This window comes from Aulonocara stuartgranti (genome assembly GCF_965226115.1).
Source record: "Aulonocara stuartgranti genome assembly, chromosome: 6".
Lineage (NCBI taxonomy): Eukaryota > Metazoa > Chordata > Actinopteri > Cichliformes > Cichlidae > Aulonocara > Aulonocara stuartgranti.
In genome coordinates this window covers 9767051-9794785 of record NC_138944.1, presented here as the reverse complement: position 1 = coordinate 9794785, position 27735 = coordinate 9767051, and the positions used below count along the sequence as shown (strand labels likewise).

The window sequence follows — 27735 nt, the reverse complement described above, 5'->3', positions numbered from 1 at the left end:
AAAAAAGCTAGATCTTACAACAGCTCTGACCTGGCTTTCAAGTTTAAGATTTGCCTCTATTTTAACTCCCAGATTAGTGATGACTGGTTTAACATACTGTGCCAGTGAACCAAGATCTATAATAGTGGCCTCAGAAGCGCCACCAAAAACCATCACTTCTGTTTTCTGTTCATTAAAATGTAAAAAGTTCAAAGCCATCCAAGTCCTTATTTCATCAAGGCATCTGAGCAGCGGGTCTACTGAGAAGCCATTTATCTTTTTAAGTGGGAAATAAATCTGGGAGTCATCGGCGTAGCAGTGGAAAGAAATCCCATGTTTCCTGAAAATAGACCCAAGGGGTAGGAGATATAGAGAGAAAAGAAGAATGTAGGTAAAAAAAAAAAATGTCTTCGTTAAATCGGTATATTCGAGCCGTGTGAAGACGATTTTTTTAACTTTGTGTAACGTCTTTGCATTGTTGTTTTTATGCGTGTTTTGTTATATTTATGTTTTGCAGACATGTGACCACTAACCACATGAGCTTAACTTGTCAGCCATTCTAGAGCCAAGTGAATAAAACCTTAGTCATACTGGTGGTTGATCAGCTGCCAACCACCAGTCATGAGGGGAAAAAAAGTATCCCAGACTGGTTGGCAAAAACCCGTGCCCTTTGGTAGAATATTGCTGAGGTGTTAGTTTGAATGGAAGTGATAGACTTGTCTATAAACACTGTCCAGCTACTCAGAGCTGTAGTGAAAAGTGGGATAATAATGGTAAATGGTAAATGGCCTGCATTTGTATAGCGCTTTTCTAGTCCATAGGACCCCAAAGCGCTTTACACTACATTCAGTCATTCACCCATTCACACACACATTCACACACTGGCGGCAAGCTACATTGTAGCCACAGCTGCCCTGGGGCGCACTGACAGAGGCGAGGCTGCCGGACACAGGCGCCACCGGGCCCTCTGACCACCACCAGTAGTCTGGAGACCATTTGCCTTCACAGTAAAAGCTTTCTTTTGAAACATGTTGGAGCTCTAAGGCACAATTTGTACCTTGAAGGCAAACTTTCACCATTTCCAGTTGCGTCACACTTTTTTTTTTTTTAGGTTTTACTACCCCTAATACTTAGCAGATGTTTGAAGACAAACGTGGAAAACTACAGGCAACCAGGTAGTAATCAACGCAATCAGTAGGTGGTTTTTTTTGTGCAGCACCTTCTTTGTAACCGATTTCACCCAATGAAAGCCAGTAACCTCCAGAACCACCGCCAAACAGTCGGGGAAAACACATTTTTCTCTAGTAATGGTTATATCACACCCAGTATGGTGGAAAACACCTGAGCAATGTGTGCATAATGTCACAGGAGAAACCTCTATATCTGTGTACTGTCCCATGTCCGGAGCAGCTGGCCTGCTTGCATCTTTTTTGCTGATGTCCCTTAATGTGCACTGTCCCTCTTAAATAAACAAATAAATATAGATACCAAAAGCTAAATAAATAAACTTATTCCCATGGAAGATGAATGAAAAACTTATATCAGAGCTTTTTACCACTTTTTACCACTTTAACTGTATTGAATGTTTTTGACATGTTAATCAAAAGCATTTAAACTATTCATCAAAAGGAAGCAGGCTCATTCTTTTATTTCTCCTAACATCTTGGGTGTGGTGTGGATTTATGCAGGTTATGGATACAATTTGTTGTACATAAGGAATGTATGCACATACACTTGTAGAGTAAACAAAATATGTTGAAAGTATGGTGGTCACGGTCACTCAAAGACTTTAACTGTGGCCTCACTGTGTCCTTTAATATTGACTGTGCATGTTTTTCTCCAATTTGATCAAAATCTTTGTGCACATTTTAGCTATATTTGCATTTGACATCACAGAGATCCTTAAAATGAAGTTAACAGCCCAGTATGTTATCTGCTTGCAACACATGTGTAACACCCTTGCAAGCCTTGGCAAGCTGAAGAAACCATGCCCAAAGGTACATGAGAGGGTTATGGAGAAACGTCAGGCTCTTAATTTTTTGCCAGTTTTGGGTGAGTTGATTAATTTGATGTAAAACTGGGAAAATTTATTATTGTTATTATTGAATAATATTGTTAATGTGTGTGTTGTTTTTTCCAGCTGTGGCAAGTTTCCTCGTCAAGATAAGTAAGTGTGTTAACTGGGTGCTTAAGATATGTGGCTAAGATGACAGAGATCTTCACGCTTTTCAGATGTTTGCTTCTTAAAAATACTCTCAGAAACAAGGTTACAGTAATGTGGACAGTCAGTGTTCGAACAAAAACAACAAGAAAGTTGATATTTTCTTTAGATTTTAAAGTTTTATTGTTCACTTTAATGAAAAGCATTCAATAATGTCTGATGTGTTTCATTTTGTATCAGTCAGCATAGTGGTGCTGTGGTTATCCCTGCTGTTTCACAGCATAAAACTTCTAATGTGTCTTTGTTTTCCCTGTGTCTGCTGGCTGTAATTACAGATATCAGTCAGTAGTCGGTAATACCAGGAAAACCACTTTTCAAATTCTATAAAGCAAAATGGCTTAATGAGTGTCCTGTATGTGATTTAGGACCTTTTTATTATTATTGATGTACAAAATTGCCAACAGCAGTTAAAGACTGGTCCCTGTAAGGTGCAAATCACCATTGCTGGGGTTGTTACTAAAAGAAAAGTAATAGATTACATATTACTCTTAATTTTAAAGAAATGAATGTTTTTTGTAATTTGTGTCACAACTCATTGAATTTTGCCTAACATGGCCTGAAAAGCTTTTGTGATTCCACAAAGTGCTGTAAACATCCCTCTGAGATTTTGGTCCATTTTGACATGATATCATCACACAGTTGCCTCAGATAATCTGAATCTCTTCTAACATCACCTCTCAAAGGTTGTATTTACGTGATTTCTTGATGCAACAGGTCTGCCGGTAATCAGGCCTGGGTGTGGCTAGTGAAAATGAAATCAGCTTTTAAAAATTCCCAAATAATTCATGATTTAACAAGCGGGGGAAATTACCTTTCCAGATAAGTCCAGGTAGGTTTGGAGAGCTTTTGCATTTACTTCTTAGTTTAACATTAAAAATGTTTTTGATTATCTGAAACTTTAAAGAGTGACGAATATTTAAAAAAAACAAAACAAAACTAAGAAATCAGGAAGGGGGGAAAAAATTCCACATACATATGTTTTTTCCATACATCAAAGGTATCTATAATTTTGTACCAGTGTCGTACTAACATTACAGCCTGGGAAAAACAGTTCAAATAAATCATTAAAAGTCCAATATTACAATGAAACCCATGCCCACGCAAGTTGTAAATAAACTTCTGACCACAATTGTACGCTCAAAGTCACTTACCTAGGTCGCTGCATGTTGATGCTGAATAGCATCTTTACGCTGAGCAAACATATCATAGAGTTCATCACCTTGTCTCTGAGGCCGACCCCAGTCACCCTTTTTAAGAACCTAATTTCTACAATTCAACCCACAATCTTCCTTCAGTCACTACACACAGCTTAAGGTCACAGGTAAGAGTAGCAACATAGACTGAACGGTACTTAGCCGGTGTTATTGAGCATAGTTTTAAATCTTTTTATAGTTTCAAGTTTGCATGCACAGTTGTTTCATTTGCTTCTTTAGGTGGATCAAGCTCTTTTCGCCCGGTGCTGACTGGTCCTGACCTGGCCTTCAGTGGCCCGAGGGTGGTTTTCCGTTGTGTTGCATCTAACGTCTCCCCACCAGTCATCTATGAGCTGATAAAGGATGGACGTGTGCGAATTGGCCGCAATAGAGATTTTCAAGGTGGCCAAGTTGCATCATTCCCTATCAAAGTAACTGCAGCGTCAGAAGGGTCATACCACTGCAGGGCCACAGCTGGAGGAACCAGAGAAATCAGCAACAGCATTAAGCTGAGAGTAGTCAGTGAGTATCGGATGTTGGGTAGTTTATTAAAGCTTACTCAACTGACTTTCCCCTTTTCTTCACCAACTGTCTTTTATTCCCTGATTTCCAGCTCCACCATCATATACCAGAGTGACCTCTGAACCCTTCCCCCCAGTTGCATACGAGGGGTCACGCATGGCCCTGAGTTGTGACGCTGAAATGGGGTCCAACCTTTCCTACAGCTGGTTTTTTAACAGGAAGGAAATAACATCTTCGACTTCTCTCCCCTTCCACTTTGTGGAAAACAAGCTGCTGGTGGAGAGGGTAACTCCTGAGTATGCTGGAAATTATTCTTGCAGTGCTTGGTCCAGCGTGAATGGGATCAAAAGGATTTCCAGCAGCACAGAGGTCCAGGTGACAATCAAAGGTACATATTAACAGAATTTACAAAGTTTATAAATACTACGTTTGCTACTTGGCGCTATCAGCCAGTTTAGTTCAGAAATATCTCATGAAACACTGAATAGATTTGCATGCAATTAGGTCCATTGTAATGTTCCCAGAGGGCATTTTTAATGAGTTTTCATTAGCACTGAGGGATTGATATTTTTTCCATTTCAGTGAAGTTAAAACTCTTCCTCCTTCCTCCTGCACCAGTCTATGTTTCAAAGCCAGAGATCTCCTTCTCCGTTCATAAAGAGGGAACCAGTTACCATGGCAATGTGACGTGCTGGTCAACAAGAGGGAGCCCTCCGGTGAACTTGTATCTTTTACTAGACGGTAAAGAAGTGAACTCCGTCACAGCAGCTCAGACCCTGGCTGCCTGGTTCCTTGTAGTCGTAGTCCCCGAGCTGGACATGGGAGAGGCACGATGCCGGGTGAAAACCGAGAATCAGGACCTCACAAGTGAGCCTGTGAACCTGGAAGTAGGTATGAAGATGTGTGAATGATCTCGGTCTTTACCATAGACTGTAGATGGATGCAACCAATGCAAAAGTGACTTAAAGGTGCATTCTTTCTCCTGTTGCCCATTAGAGATGCTTACATTACAATACAATATGAAGTTCAATGTGTAAACAATTCAGATCGGGGGATTATCTAGGATTTCCATCGTGATTTGTCACTATTTAAATAAAACTGAACTGAATTGAAGTTGCGTTCAGTAAGTGTTGATGCAGAAAAGGATCCAAAACAAAAGACTGACCGTTATTTAGTTGAGGTTTATGAAAATCCACAACAGAGAATCAACTAATGAATCCAAATGTCTGAAAAAGTCATAAAGCATAATCAGCAGGGAGAACTGAACTGAACAGGCCGACAAAGGAAGGCAGCAGCTATATCCACAAAGAGGTGAGAGACACCTGGAAGAGACAGAGAAGTAAAACTAAATACTAAACACACAGACGCTGCCAAAATAAAACAGGAAGTAACTAAAACATAAACACGGCTCCCACAGACCAAGAATTAACAACAAGACATGGGAACAAACTGAAAACTCAACCTATGAAAAAATTAAAAAGCTCAAACACATAATAAAAAAAACGAAACTAGAATTACAAGAATAGAGAAAATCACAAAGAGGAAAACTCTTAAGTAAGGACAGACACAGGACCAAGACAAGTAGACTCAAACCTAAGAGCACAAATTCATGAGGAAAGCGTCGTTTTTCTAGACTTGTTTTTGCAACCAGACGAAACGCCCCCTGCTGGCCATTAGAAAGACTGCATGTTTAAGACACCTCTGCATTGATATGTTTTACATGAAGTCTATATTTTATGTGAGATTTGTGACCCTCTCTTCCTTCTTCTTTGTCTGTCAAGTTCCAGTTGGAGGAAATGTGAAAGTGGAGGTGGAATATCTGTACACAGCTGATTCCAAACTGACTACAGCAAGGCTGAGCTGTCACGTCAGCAGAGGAACTTTTCCTTACATCTCCTGGCTCTTCAATGACTCTGTCCTTCCCTCTGAGTCTCATCCGGATTCCCACACTCAGCCCATCCTGCCTCACATTGCCTTCGCTGACCGAAGACGATCCCTCATCCTCACTAAGCTCAGCCCTGAGGAGTCTGGGTATTACCGCTGCAGGGCCAGGGACAGCTACGATGACTCTGGGCCCTGGGTGGAGAGTGCAGCTGAGCTGGTCCAAGTCACAGGTGAAAGACCAGGACTAAGAGAGGAGTAAAACTTGTGGAGTAGTCATTTTGGGAAGTATACTAACTTGCTTTATTATTGAGGTTTATAAACTCCATGTAATGGTTCTCTGCAAGAAAACATACAGTACCAATTGAAATAAGCAGTCATGATAGATCATTTCCACCTTAAGACCGTCCCTTGAATCTTTATGCCACAGTCCAGACATGAGTGTGGTATTGAGCTTTTTGTCTAGCTCTCTCCAAGAAGGCCAAATTATGCTTTAAAAAGGATTTCTGTTCAACCCAGGCTTTTGTTCACATGCATCATTTAATATAAATGTGTCTTCCTGTGGGTTTCTGCACTTTTTATGCCTTCAGTCAACTCCATGTCTCAAGCAGCGTCCTCAACCGAAACGCCACCAAGTCAAAGTAAAAATATTTTGTTTGTTTTATTAATCTTATTTCTGCACAAAAGTTTGGGGTCATGCAAAAAAAAAAAAAAATCTAAATATTTTAAAATATTTGTATTTATTAAATGAAAGTGCAGAGTGATGAAAAGTACAGTCGATTAAATAATGAATTTGAAGTTATTTTGCCCTTTAAATTCTACTTTTGTCCAAGGAGTAGAGTTACAGCATTGTAGTCTTCATTGATTGTCAGTAATTCATTTTTTTTGAATTCTTTAATTTTCTTTTTTTTCCACCCTTTCTTTGTGTCTAAAGTCTTGATTTTTGTGATTATAGTTAGGATTCCTGTTATGCTTCCTTTGTCATTCTAGTGTATTACAAATCTTAGGTCTGGTTTTGTTTTAGTTTTGTTTGTTTTGTTTTTAGTAATAAGTTTTGGTTTGTGATTTCTTGCATTTAGGATTAAAAGAGGATGCTAGGGATAGGGTGAGATGGTGGCAGACCCCTACAGGGAGCAGCTGAAAGAAGAAGAAGAAAAGAGGGTTCTTGATTATCATGATAGCCCCCCTTGTGCTTCCTGCGTCATCTTGTTAGTAGTAGGTGTCAGTATTCATGCCTGTCAGTCTCTTTGGGTTATTCTCTGCTTTTACTTTGAAGGATGTTTTCTCCTGTGCCCTGTGTCAGCGTTGTTTCCTGTCTGTCTTCTTTTGAGTCCTCATTATTCTCACCTGTTGTCAGTTGTGTTCACCTGTGCCCCCCACCCCCACGTAGCTCTGCCTGTCTTTGTGACATAACCTGCTTTGGCTGTTTAGCGTTAGTGAAACTTCCTGTTCTGATCCTAGTGCAGTCTCTATCGCGATCTTCTGCTCTCACCCCCTTTTTTCAGATTTTGAGTTTTTTGCATTGCACTTTTTAAAAGAAAGTGAATTTCAGCGGGCTTTTTGTTTGTGAACTCCATTGTACACAAAGCACCACCTACAAGTGAGACTGGTTTCATGGGTACTGAATAGATGCAAAAACATCACCTCAATAGGCAAAAACAGATGTGTTTGGTGGCCCAGCCAGACATACAACCAGCTGTTTCTTTCTTACATAATTCTTGCATATTTTGGATCTGTGCTGATTGACCTGTTGTACGAGGAAGCTGGCTCCCGACAAGAGCGATCCTAAACGTCTGTCAGCTAAATCCATTTTAATCTGCACAAATCTTATATTTACCTCCACATCATACCCCAAACCAGAACATTTCCTCCATGAGGCTTGACAGATTTGTTCTGTTTTACACAAATTTTCTTCTTTTTAATCCAAACATATTTGGACATCTGTAGCAATTTTGCAGCTCGAGGTTTGTGGGAAACATTTGATAAAGGGAGACAATGAGGTGTTTGTGTCTCTGTCAGGAGACTCTTTGTATTCTTGCTCAGTCCTGCAAGTTTCCAGCATTGAATGTTCTTCCTTTGTTAGAATAGCCTTTGGCCTTTTTAATGAAAACAAAATTGCGTAAAAATGTAACTGTCATTTAAAAGTCATTAATGATTGATTGATAACGTTTTATTGCTTATTGCTTGTCATTTGCAACATTTCTGGTACAGTTTATACTATTTTATTTCAAAACAAATATGCAGTTCATTCAAACTTGTAGATGTCACAGGTGACCCTAAACTTTTGTGCAGCAGTGTGTGCGCTGCCTCAGAGTGTGAAACTGTCTTCGTCTCATCTCTTTCAGGTTTTTGCATGAACATCACAGAAGCTGTCACCATCGCATTCTGCTGCTTCGTTCTCCTCATGCTAGCAGTGGGTTCAGCCTGCGTGTACAAGATGTTTGAAAACAACCAAGGTGTGTGTGAGAACCAGGAATCCACTGATTGGTACACACGCAGGAATTCCTATTAAAACTTCTTGTCTTCTTGTCATCTTATCTGTTGTTCCAGCTCATACCAACAGTGTTCCAGCAAAGTAAGTTTTACACCTGAAACACTCCAACTATAACTAAGTGTGATCATCTTATATTTACATAACACTTTAAAGCCTGAAAAATGAAATAATGCAAGAAAATTCTTTTTTTTAATGGAGTATTTAGCGAACTTTCTGATGAAGTAAAAAAAAATTAATTAAATACTAATTTGCATATAAGAGTTGTAGTTTGTATCATATTTGCTACATGTGGTATTGTTCTGCAGTTTATTCCTTAAAAATGTATCATGCAATTCATTGCAGTGTATTTGGGGGGGGGGGGGCAGATAATAATAACAAATATTTTTATTTATTGTTTTATTCATGAAACACTTTAAAGAAGGAATTTACATGACAACCCAGCAGCTAAATTGATTAAGTAAAAATAAGTAAAAATCTGGAAAGAGAATAACAAAAAAAGACAGAAAACACAAACGATGAAACAGAAAATAATAAAAACAGCTGAAATACAGTAACCTTACAATGAAATACTGAGACATAATCACATTAAAGCAAGTCTGTATGCTTTAAAAAAATATATATTCAAATGTCACTGAGCTTTACCTCCATAGGTAAGCTGTTACAGTCAAAGCATCTTGGAGTTTGACTTAATTTCTGAAGAGTCAGACGGGTTCGACTCAGCTACAAAGTGGCTCAATTTTTTTAAATGACCTGAACCGAATGTGCTTTAAAAGAGATCAGCACAGAGTTGAGCTTATTGCTTATTGCTTGGAAACTTTCAAAGTTTATGCTTTTCGATGGAATATAGATATTCTGGCCTTTCAAAATATTTTAACCACGAACGGGCTCATATCTAAAATATCTGGACTTTGATATGGCTCTTTTGTTGTTGTGTTATTATTTGCATGTGCATTCTTTACATATTTTCTTTTATAAACTGTTTAACGCTAAGGAAGGATTGTTTGTTAGTTACATCATCCTCTTCATAAATGTTTGTGCCATCTCACCCCAGCTCTGATGCACTCCAGTCTGAACTGACGCCCCAGTCAGGGGAAATATGGCTGATACTACTGCTACAGATTGTGATGTTCAAAATCAGGTATGCAAGCAAAAACTATAATACTACTATTCAGGATCAGTGAAATGTTAGTGTCCAGTCACACTCTTAATGTCCCTTTCTTTCCTATAATTAAGAAATAAGTATATGTAAATTCACTGAAGGATTTCTGTAAAGAACTACTGCATTTGGTACATAAAACAAGGAACACATTTTTCTCCACTTTCCTTAGTGTGTCAATTTTCCTGTTCTGAGCACAAATTCTATATTTTTCTCAGGGGGATATTTTTGGAATCTGATAGGAAATCACACATGCTTGAACAAACTGATAAGAAATAATCAGTGTACAGGAGACATAAATATATAGCATAAGCTTTCAGACTCAAACTATGTAAACTACATGAAGATTTTGAAGATGCCAAACCCACAGACTAGTGAGCTGCACCAATGGTTCCTAACTGTAACAAGAAAACATTAATTTATTTGTCAGTTCTTAACCTCTACACCATAACCTCCACACTGGCATTTGCCAAGAAATGACTGAGGGAATTTAAGCTGTTATAAATGGCTTTTTGACCTAAAATCTGTCAAAAATAGGTGAGTCATATCACTATATATATCGATCACATCAAGTAATTTAGAGCCAGAAAGAGCATTCCTATCAAAAAGCAGCTGCTGCAACCAGACTTTTACAGTATATATCCTTTATTTATTCAGGTAAAAAGTGTCATTGACATTAAAAATGTGTTTTTCAAGAGAGATCTAGCCGAGGAGGCAGCAGAAACTGTAACAAATATAACATCACAGTTCTAAAAACTTACTGGAAGTAAACAAGAAGGACTGGATTGATGACAATATTGGCACAAATATGCAGAGTCATAAAATACTTCAAAAACAAGTCATTTCCTTGTTTTACGTAAAAATCCTTCATAAATCCTGTTCACTACAGTCTATTTGCTAAAATAAGCGACGATATTAGACGTTAAAAAAACAAAACACAAAGACATTGGAAATCACTTTTTGGCACAACACCAGTGTCCTGCATAACTACTGGTATGTGTGCTTGTGCCCTGATGTTTCATGTGTGGTGCCAGCTAATAACAAAAACAGTTCCTGAGAGTCCTCGCTCTCTGTTGTTCGTGTGTTTGTGTGTTTAGATGTGTGACTGCACAAAGGCACTTATTTTGAACTGTCAGTCATGCAAAACTGTTTTTTCTGGATCCAAGAATAAAAAAAAGTGAGCAGAAAAAGTTGCATTTAAGCCAAAATCAGCTCCCTTAGATGTGATTGTAACATATTTCTCTCTCTCTCTTTCAGATCACTGAGGTCACAGTATGATGCACAAGACTCCTTCACCTCCTAATACAATATTTAATTTTAAATGTTTATATTATGTTCATATTTAATGTTCTTGGGTTACTGAACTTTCTACATGGCACTGTTGGAACATTCAGTTATAGACAAGTGCGAAATTGCATTGCCTACCTCCTGTATACTGTTATTTTGATGCAAATAAATTTTTAATGATTAGATTACTTTTTGTTTCTGGTGTTTTTGCTTTTTTTTTTTTTATTAAAATAATGCAAAAACACATCATAACACTTACTTTCAGTTTTACTTTACACTGTGTTTCACGTGATATTCATAGCAAACAACACCAGTTAATTAGCTGATATGACAGAGGCACGGAGCAGGGAGGTCCAGAGTAACACTATCAGTTATTTGCACATGTTTCGAAGAGGGTGTGTGCGTACTTTTCCACATGCATTGCCTAAACACACAGTTTAAAACTGACAACTGTCACACTTGTGTCTGACAGCAGCTCCCTGTAATAATTTTCAAGGACTAATGTTGTATTAAAGTCTGTTGTTTTTCCAGAAGATGCTTGCTTCCTTCTTTGTGGTCATTCTGGGTAAGCAACACAAAGGGAACCACAGTAAACTTAATATTTCGCAATGTTAAAATCTTCCAATCTCTTTAGTTTCTTTCTCGTTTTTTCATCCCTGCAGGGTTGTGCTGCTGCTTTAAGGAAAGCAGTAAGTGAGCGTTACTGTTTGTATGTGTGTATTTTAATTGTGTTGTTGTTGATTCTTTTTGTGATATTTTCATTGTCTTTCCTTCTATTCTTTATAGGTCAGTTTTTTCTGGGGCATCCACAACTGTATGGCCCCAATGAGGCTTTGGTGAAAACGTATGTAGAGTTTCAATGTGAAGTGCCGAACCACCCGATAAATCACGAAATCCTGCTGCAGATATTTAAGTGGGTACATTCAATTTAACCACTGTGGTGAGACACGTTACATTAAATGATGACATTTTTCTAATTACTACCCTTTTTACAGGGAGGATGACCCCAACAAGGCATTGGGTGAATACACTTCACTGGAAGGGGAGGCCGCAAACATTCCCATGGTTATCAAAAAGCGTTATGACGGCTATCTGAAGTGTGTGGCTAGCGTACAAAACCGCTCCATCTCTCATATTAATTCCACATCCAGCAACCTACACTATTTAAAGGTTATCGGTGAGTCCCTTTATTTATATGCATATAAACAGTTGCTGACTATCACTCTGGGTTGTCTTTATTATCTTTTAATTATTTTTTTAATAAAACTGTTTCATTGTGTTTCACCAGTGCTTTGGATATAAAAAAAAACATAACTGCTTTTGTTTTTGAAGTTGGGGGCTGAAGTTTGGGGAAACAGTAGTCAGTATCAATAAGCATTACTGTTGTTCAGAAAGTGCACCATGATCTCAGCCTGTTCTTGTGTCTGTCCTGCAGAGCCGGTGAAAGGTGCACAGATCATCAATTCTGGTCCAGATGACTTCTTTGAGGGAGAAACACTTCAGCTAATCTGTCAACTTAGCGCTGGAAATTATATCTCCTACAAATGGCTGCACAGTGATCAGCTTGTATCGCCGTCTTCCCTCCGTCGTATTTATGACAACCAGCTCACGATCTACAGGTTAGTGACAATCAAATGAAGCAATCCAGCAGGTGCATGTTACTAATAATCAACAGTCCACTTACATTTGAGCTTCTGACAGCGTAGGATTATCTAAAAAACCACGTGCTGCAAATCAAACGCACTTGATTACCTGATCATCACCAACTGCAACCAAGTTTAAGTTTAGTGAAATACAAACACAGCCAACAGCTCATACTCACTGTCAAGCATGATGGAGAGCTGATGATTTGGGCTGGTTTTGCAACAACAGATGTTTTCAGTCATTGAGTTGTTCATGAACACCTCTAAGTATTGCACAGTCAAATGTGAGGCCATCTGTCCAACAGCTAAAGCTTTGCCCAAACTGGGTCATGGAATGATTCCAAGCATACATACAAATCTACAACAGAATGACTGAAAAAGAAAAGAATCAAGTTCTGATTTAAATGCTGTGGCAGGACTTTAAAAGGGCTGTGCGTAAATGAATACTACTAAAACTCAATTAAATCAAGTAGTATTTTAAAGAAGAATGGGCCAAAATGTCTGATGTTTTACGGTGGCCCTGAGAGGCCTGCAACTTAAGAAAACACCAGTAATAAGAAAAACGCTGCAAAAGCACACAAAATACAACGGAAATAGGAAAAAGGAAAATAGAAATAGGAAAAAACTGATTTCCAAAAGCACAAGGGAAGTGTTTCTGGGGAGACAATAACCCGACGGACATGTTGCAGGAACCCAAAACATGGTAGGTGTGTTTTATCATGATTCATATAATACTGATGATGGATTTTTAGGCTAATAGTTAGACTAACACACTTACCTCTCATCTTTTCTTTCCTCACAAAACCGATAGATCCTCCACTTCTCCACAAGTGTCTCCCAGCGCAATTCTTAGCATATTTTGGTTCCTGCAACTGGTCCGTCGGTTTATTGTCTCCCCAGAAACACTTCCCTTGTGCTTTTGGAAATCTGTTTTTTCCTATTTATGGTTTCTTTTTTCCTATCTCCGTTGTGTTTTGTGTGCTTTTGCAGCGTTTTTCTTGTTTCTGGTGTTTTCTTAAGTTGCAGTCCGTTTGGCCTCTCAGGGCCACCATAGATGTTGCTGTTTGTCAGTTTAAACAAGAGAAAACATTGCATAACCATTAAGAATAATCATTTAAGACTGATTAAGAAATCATCAGCTAATTTATAAAACAGTCATTCAGACCAAATGTTTTGACAGATACAAGGTTTTTAATTTACCAGGTAGGCCCACCCTAAAGCATACCTGATATTCTTCTTTTGACTCTAACAGAAACTAACAGGGACCTGAAACTAGTGTGATTAGACCATAAACTTATCAGAAAATGATTTAAGAGTCAATCTCTCATAGACTCTAGAACTCCTCTAGACTTCTTTTACGTAACTGGAGGAGTTGCCCCCTGCTGGCCATATATTGACACCTATTTTTCCTGTACAGTCTATGGAAACAATAAATTCAAATATTACAGGAATAGTTTTCTTTGTCACCCTCAGAACAAATCCTCAAGACAGTGGCTCCTACAAGTGTGTGGCTACCAACGTCTTCAACAAAACAGTCTTCACCTCCAACAGCTCTGAAATTGAAATCACAGTCAAAGGTTAGCACTCATTTTGTGGGGAAAAATCCTTCTGGTCATGTTTTCGTAAATTCATCATGGTTTGTTTTTTTGACAGCAGATCAACAAAATAACATCACTCTTCTTACTCTTCTTTCAGAGTTTGTGTCAACCCCTGACATCTCCTTCACTGTGTTAAAGGAAGAGCCACAAAATTATTTTGCGATGGTTGTCTGTAACTCAACACGAGGAGATCTGCCTATCACCTACTCGCTGTACCGTGGGAAAGAGCAGGTCATCAACATGACAGTGGAAAAGAGACATTACGTATTTAAGCTTCCTTTGGTCATGGACCGCCACTTAGGCTTTCTCAGATGCCATGCGAGCAACGGAGAACAGACCACATACAGTCAGTGGTTGCCCTTGCATGTTGGTATGTTTTTAAAACTGTTAAGAAATTACTGAGATAAGCATGTGTTTTTACAGTTAACATCTATTTGTCTTGACATCCCTTTCTGGCATCCAACAGTCCCTGTTAGTGGACCTGTGACAATGCATTATGACTACGACACTGGAGAAAACTACGCTGTAACTGGCCTGAGGTTCTACTGCAAAGCCGAGAAGGGATCACATCCACACTATCAGTGGTTCCACGACAAAACCCTCCTACAGGATCGAGGAACCTACTACTATGTGGTGGACCAGATGCCACAACGATCGATACTCCTGCTATCTGTGGGGAGGGAAAGCGCCGGGACGTACTACTGTGAAGTATCAGACAGCTTCGACAACAGCACCGCCATAAGCAGCAAGAGACGATATTTGGATAAAGAAGGTACAGTTGATTTGAGTCAAACATACAGATACCAGGTGACAGCTTAAATCATCTCTTCATCTTCCTCCCCCTCTAGTGCTGAACCGCATTCCTGACTTTGTAGTGGGAGTTGTATTTGGAAGTTTTGCCTTTTTGATTTTCCTGATGTCTGCTTGTTGCTGGATTGGAGTGATTTTCAGTGAGTACAGATGCTTTTTCTTTCATCTCGTTTTGCAGCCTTTGCATTTGCTGCTGAGAAATAACATTATTCACTTTCGTTTCAGGGAAGAGGCAGTATGGAGAAAAGTCTCTGTGAGTTCTTTGTTTAATTCTGAAACTGCTGAAAAGTATAGTAACTATAATGTCAATGCTTCCTATGTGAAGGGAACTGTGCTACTTCCTCCAGAGTCAGGTTTTTCTTTGTTTTTATTGGGGTGTTATCCACCATAGGCCACTGAAAGAAACAATGGTGGACTATAAGTAACAAAGTAAAGTGGCCCTGCTTCCTGTTTTCCTTTTGCAGCACAGCGGCTTTTCAAAGAACAGCAACAATGAATGTAATGTTCAAGCCTAGATTCTTATTTGTTTGTGGTTAAATATTAAAGCTATCAAGGGAAAAACTCTACTGTATATTAGATGCTACACCCTTCTTGTCTACAGTTAAGACTCACCATCACAGGGTTACCAGAGAGCTATGAGTACATTTGTGATCCTGTCTTTAATGACATGTAAGATTTGGGGAGCTAAGATTGAACATGGGGTGCTGTGGTTTGGAAATTTGGAAAAATTGGGGGTTTTTTTATGATAATGGAACTGAAACAAGTGATCAATGTGTCTTATAAAAAATGTCACATGAAATGCTACTTACTTATTTTTGACTTCACTAAAATGGGTCAGCTTTCAACAACCTAACAGCAGTTTAAGATATAAATAACGAATGAAATAAAATGAATAACATGGAAGTCTGTGGAGATTGAATCACTTTGGGGTATTAAAGTAACTGTAGTTGTTTTGAATTTGACCACTTTTTTCACACCCCTTTCTCTCCTTCCCTTGTATGGGACTATAAAAATGTCTGTGCTTGCACACTTAATCATTCTTAAGACAGCTGTAGCCTACATGTGCATTTTGTCTCTTTGCAGGTGGAGCTTGGAGATGCAGAGAAGCAAAGCTGTATATGAGGACAAGCTGGTAAGTGGCGATTTCTTTAGTGCATTCAATGACATACTGATTGTATTGTACCACTTTACTCCCAGCACAGTAAGCACCGCTCAATAATGTCTTCTTATAGGACTTTTCAGTCCACAGTGATGATTCTGATCTGCTGAAAGCAGCGAGAGAGGATGAATTCGATCAGGTGAGGCCAGATACGTTTCTTTTGTTACCCAGTTAGAGATAAACAAGCCGTTGAAGTATTTTGTTTGTTTTCTCCCCTCAGGCATCTGAATCCTCTGAAGATGAATGGCCCCAGATTCAGAAGAAGACTTTGAAGGATGAACCAGTTTAAAGAACTACGTGGATGTTTGCTCTCTAAACGTGAACTGTTGTAGTGAAATAAACATTTGGTCAGTGCTGCAGCGTCCTTACAGCATGAGCACTTTTACCAGTTATCTGTAAAACATTGTGAAGGACAAGTTAAGTCAGAGGTGCCAAGTTTAATACTGATGAGGATGAGGGAAACAAAATTAAGAAAGAAAGAACTCTCTTTAACCAGTGGAATCATTTTTGACCCCAGTTGTATATTTATATGTGCCTGTGTGATAATTTTTGATTGCAAAATTATTTTCTAACACGAGTTTGTCAGTTTACTTGTTCCACGGCTTTTCTTTGTGCTTTACAGGAATTGGGCGATTTGTATGCATGGATTAAGGAAAGTTATGTGGGGTAATTAATGTGTTTGTTTGGTTTGTTTATTTTTATCATGATTTTCACTCGTAACCTCTACATTGTAATGTTTTGCAGTGAAAACTGGCTAACAAACCAGGATATAGCAAGCTCCGAGTGTTGCAGAAAATATTAAATATTACACATTTAAAAACAACAAATTTGTTCAGACTGTGTCTGGGCTATGATGATTTTATTGTAATTATTTGTTGGTCAAACTATTACAAAGTTATCAGTTCATCTATATTTTGGTGTGAAAAATGATGATAGCATATAATTTAGCATAGAAATTTTATTTTATTTTTTTTGGGCGGGGGGGGGGGGGGGTGTGTGGAATGGTAAAACGTTTAATACAAGAATTCTCTAAATAAATCATCTTTCGTTTGTACATTCGTGTTTGTCTTAACTCATTTCTGGATAAAGACTTTTGAAACACATAATTGACTACATTATAAAATTTATGAATTTTAGTCATACATGAATGAGCTTATGGCCACTATAGTCAGTAAAACCACTTGGTTACTTGACAAATAATCAATTTGTTTCTAAAATGTTTTTTAGAAACTTTGCACACTTTCTGTTCTGCACAATGTTGCCGCCATTTGTGTAAGCTTGTATCTACCACTGGAAAAAAATACTTTTTTTTTGCCACCTATACGTCGTCTATGAGTAAAAATCTGGGGTTATTATCTACTTTTAAAAATTCAAATATCTAAAATGTATTTTTCTAAATTAGATAATAACTTAAATTTTGTGTCATTGCTGTGAAATTTTCAGATAATAACACAAGATTTTGACCTATAGTTGGCTTTCTTGTCTGAAATAAGCTTCTTTATTCTTAGCCTCACCACACCTGGAATAAAAATGCACTACATTAAAATAAAACAAAACATACATTTAACATTGAATACATATTTGATACATTGGGGTGGCTGTAACTCAGGAGCTAGAGCAGGTCACCTATCAATCTGAAGGTTGGTTGTCTGCTCCATTCTGCTCTGCTGCATCTATCGGAGTGTGAATGCTAGATGAAAAGCACAGAAAAAAGTGCTTGTGTGAATCGGTGAATGAGGTAAATTGTATAAGAGCACTTTGAGTGCTCAGTTATATATAAGAACCAGTGCATTACCTGCAGTTTTCAAACTCTGCAGAACCATTCAGTAGGTGTAATTGGTCCAGTTCTAGAAATTCTGGTAAGTAATGGCTCTCAGAAAATGAAGATTTCTGCAGGGAACCTCTGTAGAGCTTTAACAGGTAAACAGGGTCATTCCTGAATTATGCTTCAGTGGGAAATCTACATGACCCCTACACCATTACCTCCATGGCGGTATTTGCCAAGAAATGACTGAGGGAATTTAAGCTTTTAAAAATGGCTTTTTGACCTAAAATCTGTCAAAAATAGGTGAGTCATATCACTAAATATCGATCACATCAAGTAATTTAGAGCCAGAAAGAGCATTCCTATCAAAAAGCATCTGCTGCAACCATACTTTTATATATTCTTTATATATCTGGGTAAAAAGTGTCAGTGACATTAAAAATGTGTTTTTCAAGAGAGATCTAGCCAAGGGGGCAGCAGAAACTGTAACAAATATAACATCACAGTTCTAAAAACTTACTGGAAGTAACCAAAAATGACTGGACTGATGACAATATTGGCACAAATATGCAGAATTAAAAAATACTTCAAAACAAGTTATTTCTTTATTTTATGTATAACCCCTTCATAAATCATGTTCACTACAGTCTATCTACTAATATAAGTAACCAACCAATTTCTGAGCCACACAAGTTTGAAGGCATTTTTGACGCTCAAAATGTGGTTTTAGTGTTAGTGTGTTAAGTTCTTGTTAGGTTTAGGCTAAAGGTTAGACATTCATATTTGAAGGTTAGGTTTAGGGAACGCATTGTGTCAATTAGATTTCCTCACTTAGATATAAAATGCAAGGATGTGTGTGTGTGTGTGTGTGTGTTTGTGTGTTTGTGTGTTTGTTTTTCAGAGGCAAACTTATTTGTCCCACTAGCGTTTCCATATCTCATCAGTTCTGATAGTTTGTCTGCGTTTTTGAGTCCTTATGTTGACGCTGTTATTATTATCATTTTTGTTATGATCGTATTATCGCGATGGTTGTTGTTCTCTCGCTGAAGACTGCAGTAGCCGAAAACGCGCAGTAAGCGTCGGTAATCCTGAGCGGACCAATCACAGTAGCTGATAGTTACTTCGCCACCAAGTTTTGTTACGACGTATTTCCCGCTGAAGAGTAACTTGGCCACAGTTTTCTGTGTAGCTCCGCCCCTTCTGCGCACAGCGGCTACCTCAGGTGTCTCCGAGCTGGTCCCACTTGAGTGCAGGAGGCGGCGGTAGCTGGTAGTTTTAGTCGACTGTGACCGGAGCGTTGCTTTCCCCTTAGGTCTACTCGCACCGGAGGATCGGCTGAATGGCAGACATGGAGGAGACGGGCGGTGTAAGTGCGTACGGAGCTGCGCTCGCAGGAGGAGGTTTCGACTTTTACAAGTTTATCCGCCAGCCTCAGACCATCGTGCGCTTTCTCAGCTGGGTGAGTGCTGTTTGTGTTTGAAACTAAAGGTCCAGCGGGGTATGTGAGCAAGTCCGCGCACAGAGGTGAAGATGAGATATGTTGGTAATGCCGCGGGACAGCGGGCAGCTTTGTGCGCTTCCTCCGGCGGGCGTCGTATTTACAGCAAGACTCTCCGTGACAGCGCCGCAGGTCACCCCCGCTGCTGCTGACTGAAAACTGCACTTCCGGGAAAACACTACCTGCCAGATATCGGCATTAATAATTAACTCCTTATAATCCACAAGATTACGTTCTCATAATTTCACTTCACACAGCGGATGGAAGTCGATGTTTTTAAAAGTCTTTATTATTCGAGGCTGAAGCGTCAGAGTAGGTGGTGTTTACATTAAAAAGGGGAAATCGTGCTGAGAGAAAGTTCTCGGAACTTTTACAGCCCTAATCACCTGTTGCTGGGTAAATCTTAAGGCACGCAGAATTTGGGATGTGCAAAGTCCTAAATGAATCTCAATGAGACCGTTGATATAGTGAAAAACATACTGTTGTGCAACCCTGAGTGACTGAGCAGACACCGAAGGACCGTTTTCTGTCCTTGAACACTTCCTAGTTGAAATCGAGCTACGACATCTCCACAGAATGTACTAAGCTTGACTGTCGTGTGCTTTGTAAATGAAGATTAATATTCTCCCGTGCAGGACAGGCTCGGGCAAAGACGAGCGCACACATTAATCTGCAGAGTGAACAGTTTTTAGTGTGGCAGATGAGGACAGACTGTGCCCTTGGCTGTAGCTGTTGTCTGTGTGCATGTGTGTGTCAGTGGTAAACAGGGGCTAACAGGCAGGTAAGGTGACACCCGCTACTCTGTTATGCTTGTTGAATGTCTGCTACTGATCTCCCCCTGTGACTGGCACACATATGCAGTGCAGCTGTGCTCATCCCAGATTCTTCCAGGCTGGATCACTGTGTATCTCTGGTGATTTTAATCTTAGAAAATGACACCTGCATGTATGATTGCACAAAAGAGGAGCACACCTGGTCCTGGGACCAGTGTTATCATAGTTTTTATTTAACTTTTTTTTTTTCATTTTCCATTAACGCTGGCATTTATTGCAATATTGTGTGTCACGAATGAATTGTGTACCAGTGAATGGAATATGTTGCCCGGCTGTTGTAACTAGGCAATTTTTTTTTTTTTACAAAAACTTTTGCAATATCATTCAACACAGTTTAACCTTTATTAGAATACCGCATTACCACATAGTGTGCTCCAAAACATGGGAAAAGGAGAAGTGCAAACCGCCTCCAGTTCCCCAGAACTTTCCAACAACATGATTGTGGGATTTATCTTCCTATTTTATACCAGTTTTCTTAGTAAATATGACTCACCTTACATTCAGTCATCTTACTGCTTTTCGTAGCTTCTCCAGGGCAAACTTCCTACATGCCTTCCTGAGTTTGCACTTATAATTCCATATGATTGAGAGACCTTTCTAAGTATGAACAGCAACTGTTGTTTAAATATCAGTTTTGACCAATCTGACCACAAACTTAAGACATTTCCTGTATAAAGGGTATGTCCAGTTGTTTCTTTTCCACAGAGTCTTTATATTTTGTTATTTTGATCACTTGTATTGTTACATATTTTTACACACCTGTTTGTTTTGGGTTTTTTGTTTGTTTGTTTGCTTTTTGGGTGGAAGGGCTATAACAGCCTTACCTGAAACAAAAAAGGGCATACACTCGCTCCTGGCCATTAAAAGTAGCTACACCTTCCCTGAAACAGTATATTTGCAGTATATTTATGTAACTAAATGCGTGTCATTTAGGTTTAATGCAAAAACAAGTCATCCAAACAAATCTTATTTGCGTTGCTTATTGACTGAAAGTTCAAATCAACATGTGACACTTGTGCGTCGGTTCGACATTTGTTATTCATTGCACAAATACTTTCAGTTCTTTTAAAAATGTACAAAAATTTCCATCTACTCCTCTGAAAGTCCCTGTCTTACTTTTGTTCCATTTTAGGGAACCCCCCTCCCCGCTTTTCACTTCTCCAATGTCTCTGTCTGCAGCTTATTTTCTGTATCGTTGGTTTCATCCCACCAGCAGGACTTTGGCCTTCTTTCCCTTCCCACCAGTTAAACAGTCTCTCTCTGTCCTCCTCCCAGATCTCATTATAAGCAATGTTAGGGAGCTGGTGGCATCTCAGGAATCACATGGCAGGCAGCTGCACTCAGAAGTAGGTCACATGGTTAGGTGGGTAACCAGAGCACAGAGAAGCCAACCACGGGACAGCCTGTCAGAGGGAATAAACACTCCACATACTAACATGAAGGAAAGTCCATATTTCAGGGGTTGATAGTAAGAAAAGATGTTATGTTATAATTATGTAGCTTGTCCATTTTCCACAAAAATCACCCGCTTTTGTGACTTTGTTGTTGCTAAACAGTTTCATTTCATTTTGATAGATGTGGTGTGAAGACAAGACAAACCTGGGGGTGTTTGCTAACTTTCTCACATGAGTTCTAAAACAAGCCTCTTTTTGATCCTACTTCCAGCTGTTGCATACAAAAACACATTGAAGAATTGGCTGCTTAAAAAGTATTTTACATGTTGCCTTCATGCTACAGCACATTACGTATTTTCTAGGAACTTTCATTTTTCATAAAGTTAGAACAACGGCTGTCTGGAAGGAGCTGAAAAGGTCATGTAATGCCTGCAAAGAGTTAAACACCTTCACACGTTTGAAGGTCTGAAAAACAAATAACACTTGAAAGCACAAAGTTCTTTACTTGCCCAACAGGTTTAATTTTTGATCTGCACGCCAACGTTCTGTAAGCTACACTGAACTCACAGATCCAAAGACAGGTGAAGATCTTTTCTTGGTTTTATGTTTATTAACAACAGCATATCTAAAATGCAGATTGTTGTTTTCCATCCATTTTGCCCATTTTGGTGACCTTCACTCTAAATATCCAACCTCTGCTTGATGCAGAGACACAGACACACAGTGATACAGCACTTCTTTAGTACTAACACTGATGTCGTTGGGTTCTTGGCAATACAAAGTGTCCAGTGTAAAATTCATAAACTTTATTCCTAACTATAAGTAAACATCAGACATGGCATAAAAAATGACTGAAACAAAATGTAACAAGTAAATAAATACATAAATGTAACTATTCATCAGTTACTTAAATAATGCATAGTGCAACCAAGAAAAAATATTTGTATTTTTTTGTCATTGTAGTTTGGTATGAGAGTCATTTCTGCGTTTTCCTGTCGTTTAAAGTCATGCTGGTTTCTCTCCTCTAGTCTGTTTCACCGTGTGCATGATTGGAGACAACAAGTAAAGGATGATAATGTTACTGTAACTGACAATAACCCTGACAAATGTTAAAGAGAGAGCGAGCAAGAAGCTGACAGCGACAGAGCTGCCGCTGCATTTTTATCAGGTTTTCTGGGTGTTTTTTTTTTTTCTTCTATTTTAAACCACGAAGAAAAAAGTAGAACTTGTTGGTTTAACAAACCTAAAGTATCTCCAAACTGCTCACACAGTATCTTCGTCTAGCCTATTGTAGCTCTCCAGGGCACAGTTGTACATGCCGAACATCACATTGGATGAATTTTATTTTTAAACAACAATATTATAATGGTGGATTTGCGGCACATGTTACACATGATAGAAAAATATCTGTTTTTGTTGACTCTTAGCTTATTGAATTCGCTATGAGCGTCACAAGTTTATATGTACATTAAGTCAAACAAGATCATCTTAAGACTGGACACCTCTGCCAGGGCTGAGATATCCCTGCACATCATTCATAAATTGAGTCCAGGAGGATGTCTGGACCCTGATTAGTTTGAGATATTTTGAGCGATGCAAACATCAGCTTTTACCAACAATTCCGCGTTTATTTACTCTTCATTCGTTTTCATTAATGCCCGCCTTCTTTTCTCTTTTTCTGTAGATTTTTGCCATGGTGGTGTTTGCCTGTATCACGGGAGAGGGCTACGTCAACACCCCCTACGAAGCTGAGGCCAAATGCATCTTCAATCACAACGACTCGGCGTGTCATTATGCAGTCGGTATCGGGGTGATTGCTTTCCTGGCATGTGTGGCCTTCCTCGTGTTGGACGTTTACCTGCCTTTTATGAGCAACGCAGAGGAGAGGAGGTTTGCTGTCGTTGCTGACCTGGGATTCTCTGGTGAGCATGAACGTTTATTTTTATAAAGATTGCACAAGGAAGAAGAGACTGACAGAAAAACCTGAGGCAATGACAGGCAAAATAGTTGGTGGTGATGCAAAGTGGGTGGGTGTGTTTGCAGAAGTGTGTTTACAGCCTGGTGCAAACATAGTTTCAGCCTCTATATGTAATTTATCTATTCGTAGCAGCTGTAAAGAGGGCGAAACCATTTTTAGAACTCACTCATTTGGATTCTGTGAAGAGTTAAAGTTGGGGCATGGCTGCTTTGATTGATAGGTGATTGCTATCTCCTGGGCCTCACCTCTGCTAATTAGAGTCACCGAATTGTACCCTCGACTCTGTTTGTGCTGTTGTTTCCCTTTGGAGCATCTGTCCTTGGGAATATGAATTACCCACTCCTGACATAGAGGGAAGGGTCACTACATGTTAATACAAAGTACCTCTTAGTGATCACCTTTAATCCTATAATGCAAGGGTGTCAAACATAAAGGCCCAGTGACCAGAATGGGCCCAATAAAGACTCAGGTCTGGTCCACTGGATGGCTTTGGACAATGTGCAATGTGGAAGGCATAGATTTTTGCATTTTAACTGTGTTTTCACAAGTTTTAGATTTATTTATTTTTTCTACGGATAGAGAGCTCTCCCATTGCCATTCATACTACACCAAATTATGATAAACAATAAAATAACAGAACATTTCCCGATTTTGAGGTCAGAAATATGTGTTTCTTCTTTCATTCATTTCAGTGACCTAGATAAACTCAAACGTATTGTTGAAATGGCGCTTCTTTCTTCTTTAAACTTGGTTCTCTGAATCATTCACGTCCTGATGGGAGTGCTCTCTTTCAAGATGATACTCGCATCCACTTGGCATGAGCTAAATGGCTACAGCCTTTGCAGTCATCACATCATAAACTAATTGAGCATCTTATGGAGATTATAGATTGAAGTGTTTTCACCACCATCGTCAAAAACGCAAGAAAGTGAGTGATTCATGCATTCAAGCTGTTCCTAAAGCGTGAACTTGTTCATGTCGAAAGCCTCTGAGTGTTGGTGTAATCTGGGACAGGCTGCTGACTGTTTCCCTGACATAACGCAGTATTCATCATTGCAACATTAGACGTGGAATGAGCTGCAGGGTGGAGGAGGAGTATGACCTCACATATTCAGATGAAAATAAACAGACATCGGCTTTCCACAGTCAGCCATTCTTCAGGAAAACAAAAGAGTGTTAGTTTGGAAAAACGGCGCGTTTTCGTGCGAGCAGATGGAGACGGGGGAATCCTGTTGTTTATCTTTTCATATCTGTATTTTCAGCTGAACGCTTCTGTTCCTCCATCCAGTGAGGAAAAGGTGATCATTTGTGCGTCTGTTTCTCTGGATGTTTGTTTTAGGAGTGTGGACCTTCCTGTGGTTTGTGTGTTTCTGCCTGTTGGCCAGTCAGTGGAGTAAAACTCCCGATGACCACTCAATCCCCAAAGACGCCGCACGTGCCACCATAGCTTTCTCCTTCTTCTCTATCGCCACCTGGGTGAGTGGGATTGCGGCTTTGATTTAGTCACTTTATCATTCAGTAAAATTTAGTTTTGAAAGTATTTTGTAGATATTTTGATTGTGTACTTGATGATGCTTTTTTCTGATTTAAAAGAGTGCTTTAACATTTTAGAAAATGTACTGATTCCCTTAGATGTGTTTGTTAACCCCAGTCTTGTAGCTTTTCATTAAGATTAAGATAACAGTGTATCTATGACAGAGGATAAGGAAAAGCCTAATAAGTCCACTCTAAAGAGCTGCTTACATCTTGGTGCCAGATACCACAGAGCCCTTCAAATTGTATTTCTAGCCTATTCCTCAGCAGGTCAGAGCTGCTTCTGGCAGAAAACAGAGGTTTAACACTTTAGGCAGGAATGCTCAGTGTTTTTGGCTCATCAGTGCATAATGAGTGTCTCCCATTAATTTTTTAATCTTGTGTAAAATTTGCATTATTTCTGTTATTGCTGAAAAAAATGCTCATCGGCCTCTCGTGTGATTAATTACTTGCACATTTTTCACAGAAGCTTGAATGACTTCATCATTTTTATTCTCATCATGCAGGGAATCCTAACATACTTCGCCCTGGGTCGTTTCCGCCATGGTGTAAAGGATGTTGCCATCCCTACCTACACGGAGACGGTGCCGGATATTGCCACCCCTTATCCTCCAACCTATGCCCCCACCTCCTACAATCCCACCACTTACACCCCCACCACTTACACCCCCACTACTTATACAGCCTATCCCAGCAATTTGCCTGACATCCAACAGCAGCCTCCTCTCGCCCAAAACCTCCCGCCCAAGGTAGATGCCGGCTACCAGCCGCCCAGCTACTGAGACAGAGGGGAGGTCACATGGGCCAGGTGGTGTTCGTCTGTCGGTGGACTGACTGCAGTTGCACTGCACACCCGCAGAGCTATATCATATTGATGTGGTTTCACGCTGATTTAACGATGTCAGATTTGAGAGCCTGAGCAGTGCAACTCCATGTTAGAGAAGAGGAACACTGCTGTTTACGTCAGTGGGTCTGTGATCAGGTCTTAAGACATCAGGCTGACTGCTGAGATTAGTGCTGATGATTGGGTAATCTGACCTTTGACCCCTGTGCAAAGATGCAACTTTTACCTCAAATGAGCAGATCCTGGAGGTAGAAGAGGGTCACATAATGTGACATTATGAAGAGTGCTTATGACAGCCACAAGTGGAAGAGGCCAGCATTTAATGTTTTGCTCATGAATCTGTTGGAACTTGAGGATATGCATTTATACAAACAATTCACAAGTAAAACTGCCATTTTCATGGTTGTATGTGGCTGATTATATTTTCTTATTTGGTCATACGTTTTGTTTTGTTTTGTTTGTTCAATTTATTAAGCCTGTGGAGATGCAACTAGTTTACGAGGTATTAAATTAATTTGCAAATGCGAGTTGACTGTTAGTGTGAAAAACTACTGTAAAGCCAAATTCTGACAGAATTGTATTTTGTGAAACTTGGGAGTCTACATACAACCATAAAATTATCTATCCATAAATGTATTCTTTTCCATGTTTACTAACTGTGAGGACCCTGAATTTAATCAAGTCTGACTGAGGCAAATACAGCAGATTTGTGTTTGTAAAAAAAATTGGTTAAATGTTTCCAGCCTGCAGCAGCGTTCATTGGACTTTGATCCCACCTTTAAGATAGAGAGGGGGGAGGAGACTCTACACAACTATGCATTCATTGAACAGATTTACCATATCCTAATACAGACGAGTAATTTATTAACTGCCATTAACAATGCTTTCTTGCTAGCCTGTGAACAGATCAGCCTCACACTTCCTCCAAGGTCTCAGTGACATTTTGTTTCCTCAACACTGATTATTATCTGCTTCTTAGTGTTCACTGTGGGAGAGGAAATATACCCAGTGTGTTAGTATAGTTACAGAATAAGTGCTTAATTTGCAACATGTGCATCCACCACATACACTTAGAAAATCTGGGGTTATGCAATGTTGCTTTGTGCCCAACAGTTAAATGTTTGCTGGTTTTTAATCTCAGCTGTTGTCGATCTGATTACACTCAAAACTTGGCCTGGCATCAGTTTTGGCGTGGGTGTGCAAACTCTGAATTGTCAGTTGGATGGGCTCATACTCACTAAACATTTTTCTTATGCTTCTGCTTTTATATCCGTGGATGGGGAATAAGGTTTGTTCCTTTAAAGATGTGCATAAATTACTGAAGCCAACTGTATGAAAACATTGCTTATTTATCATTTGTGCATCAAAGGGAGAAATTTGAATGACATATGTAAGATGGTGAATGATAGTAAATTGTGCCATGATTAAATCTTGAAGTTATTTTAAGGTTAAGCAGCTGTGCATCACAGCTGCCCTCACTGCTGTGCGTGAATGATTTTTGTTAATTTCCATACTGTTGAAAGTTCTGAAATCAAAATTGGCAACCCGTAGTTGTCAGTGAAAGGAGCTTGAAATGATTCAACTATATTTTTTTTTCTTTAACATTATTTCCTGTTTGCAGCTTCAAAAGTAAGCCATATCTGCCTCAGTGACAAAAATGTAAAGTGATTATTTGCTGCACGTATCAAGTACAAAGTATCCTGCATTTGTGCTTTTGCTTAAATGTTAATCATAACTGGGTTAATGCACATAGCCTCATGTTTTAGATGCGAGACTGGTTTGATTTGCATGGTCTGCAAGTTTTATAAACACTGATCAAATTGTGCTTGGTTCATTGGTTTTTCTATCATTTCCTGTTTTGTTTTTGATCAAGTTCAGTTTCTTTTGCCTTCGTGCCAATGTCACAGATGCACAACTGTTGAATAAAGTCATAGGTTCAGGCGTCTT

The 27735-nt window shown here is 39.2% G+C and overlaps 3 protein-coding genes across 5 annotated transcripts; all 3 read left to right on the top strand.

The window, feature by feature from the left end:
* Nucleotides 1–1915: 1915 nt before the first annotated feature.
* Nucleotides 1916–10921, top strand: LOC309708063 (Fc receptor-like protein 5). Of its 3 annotated transcripts, XM_082535803.1 has the most exons (11): nucleotides 1917–2031; nucleotides 2120–2146; nucleotides 3634–3915; nucleotides 4007–4303; nucleotides 4534–4806; nucleotides 5697–6029; nucleotides 6387–6437; nucleotides 8142–8252; nucleotides 8347–8371; nucleotides 9342–9428; nucleotides 10704–10921. In XM_082535803.1, the coding sequence occupies exons 1-11, from the start codon at nucleotides 1926–1928 to the stop codon at nucleotides 10747–10749; spliced, it is 1638 nt and encodes a 545-aa protein (XP_082391929.1). In that variant the 5' UTR covers nucleotides 1917–1925; the 3' UTR covers nucleotides 10750–10921. The 3 variants fall into 3 exon arrangements, 2 of the variants coding, with proteins under 2 accessions (XP_082391929.1, XP_082391930.1); XM_082535804.1 differs by lacking the exon at nucleotides 6387–6437; XR_014277159.1 differs by lacking the exons at nucleotides 8347–8371; nucleotides 9342–9428; nucleotides 10704–10921 and adding an exon at nucleotides 6876–7011 and having other exon boundaries at nucleotides 1916–2031.
* An 81-nt stretch (nucleotides 10922–11002) lies between these two features.
* LOC309708065 (platelet endothelial cell adhesion molecule) lies at nucleotides 11003–16917 on the top strand. Its single transcript, XM_082535806.1, has 13 exons — nucleotides 11003–11298; nucleotides 11396–11422; nucleotides 11520–11646; nucleotides 11729–11910; nucleotides 12169–12352; nucleotides 13850–13953; nucleotides 14072–14344; nucleotides 14441–14746; nucleotides 14823–14924; nucleotides 15010–15037; nucleotides 15868–15916; nucleotides 16017–16082; nucleotides 16164–16917. Exons 1-13 carry the CDS (start codon nucleotides 11268–11270, stop codon nucleotides 16230–16232), a joined length of 1548 nt encoding a protein of 515 aa, XP_082391932.1. The 5' UTR covers nucleotides 11003–11267; the 3' UTR covers nucleotides 16233–16917.
* A 1890-nt stretch (nucleotides 16918–18807) lies between these two features.
* On the top strand, nucleotides 18808–27732 carry syngr2b (synaptogyrin 2b). The gene is made up of 4 exons (XM_082535215.1): nucleotides 18808–19167; nucleotides 23118–23355; nucleotides 24751–24887; nucleotides 25451–27732. The coding sequence occupies exons 1-4, from the start codon at nucleotides 19048–19050 to the stop codon at nucleotides 25724–25726; spliced, it is 771 nt and encodes a 256-aa protein (XP_082391341.1). The 5' UTR covers nucleotides 18808–19047; the 3' UTR covers nucleotides 25727–27732.
* The last annotated feature ends 3 nt before the right edge of the window (nucleotides 27733–27735 follow it).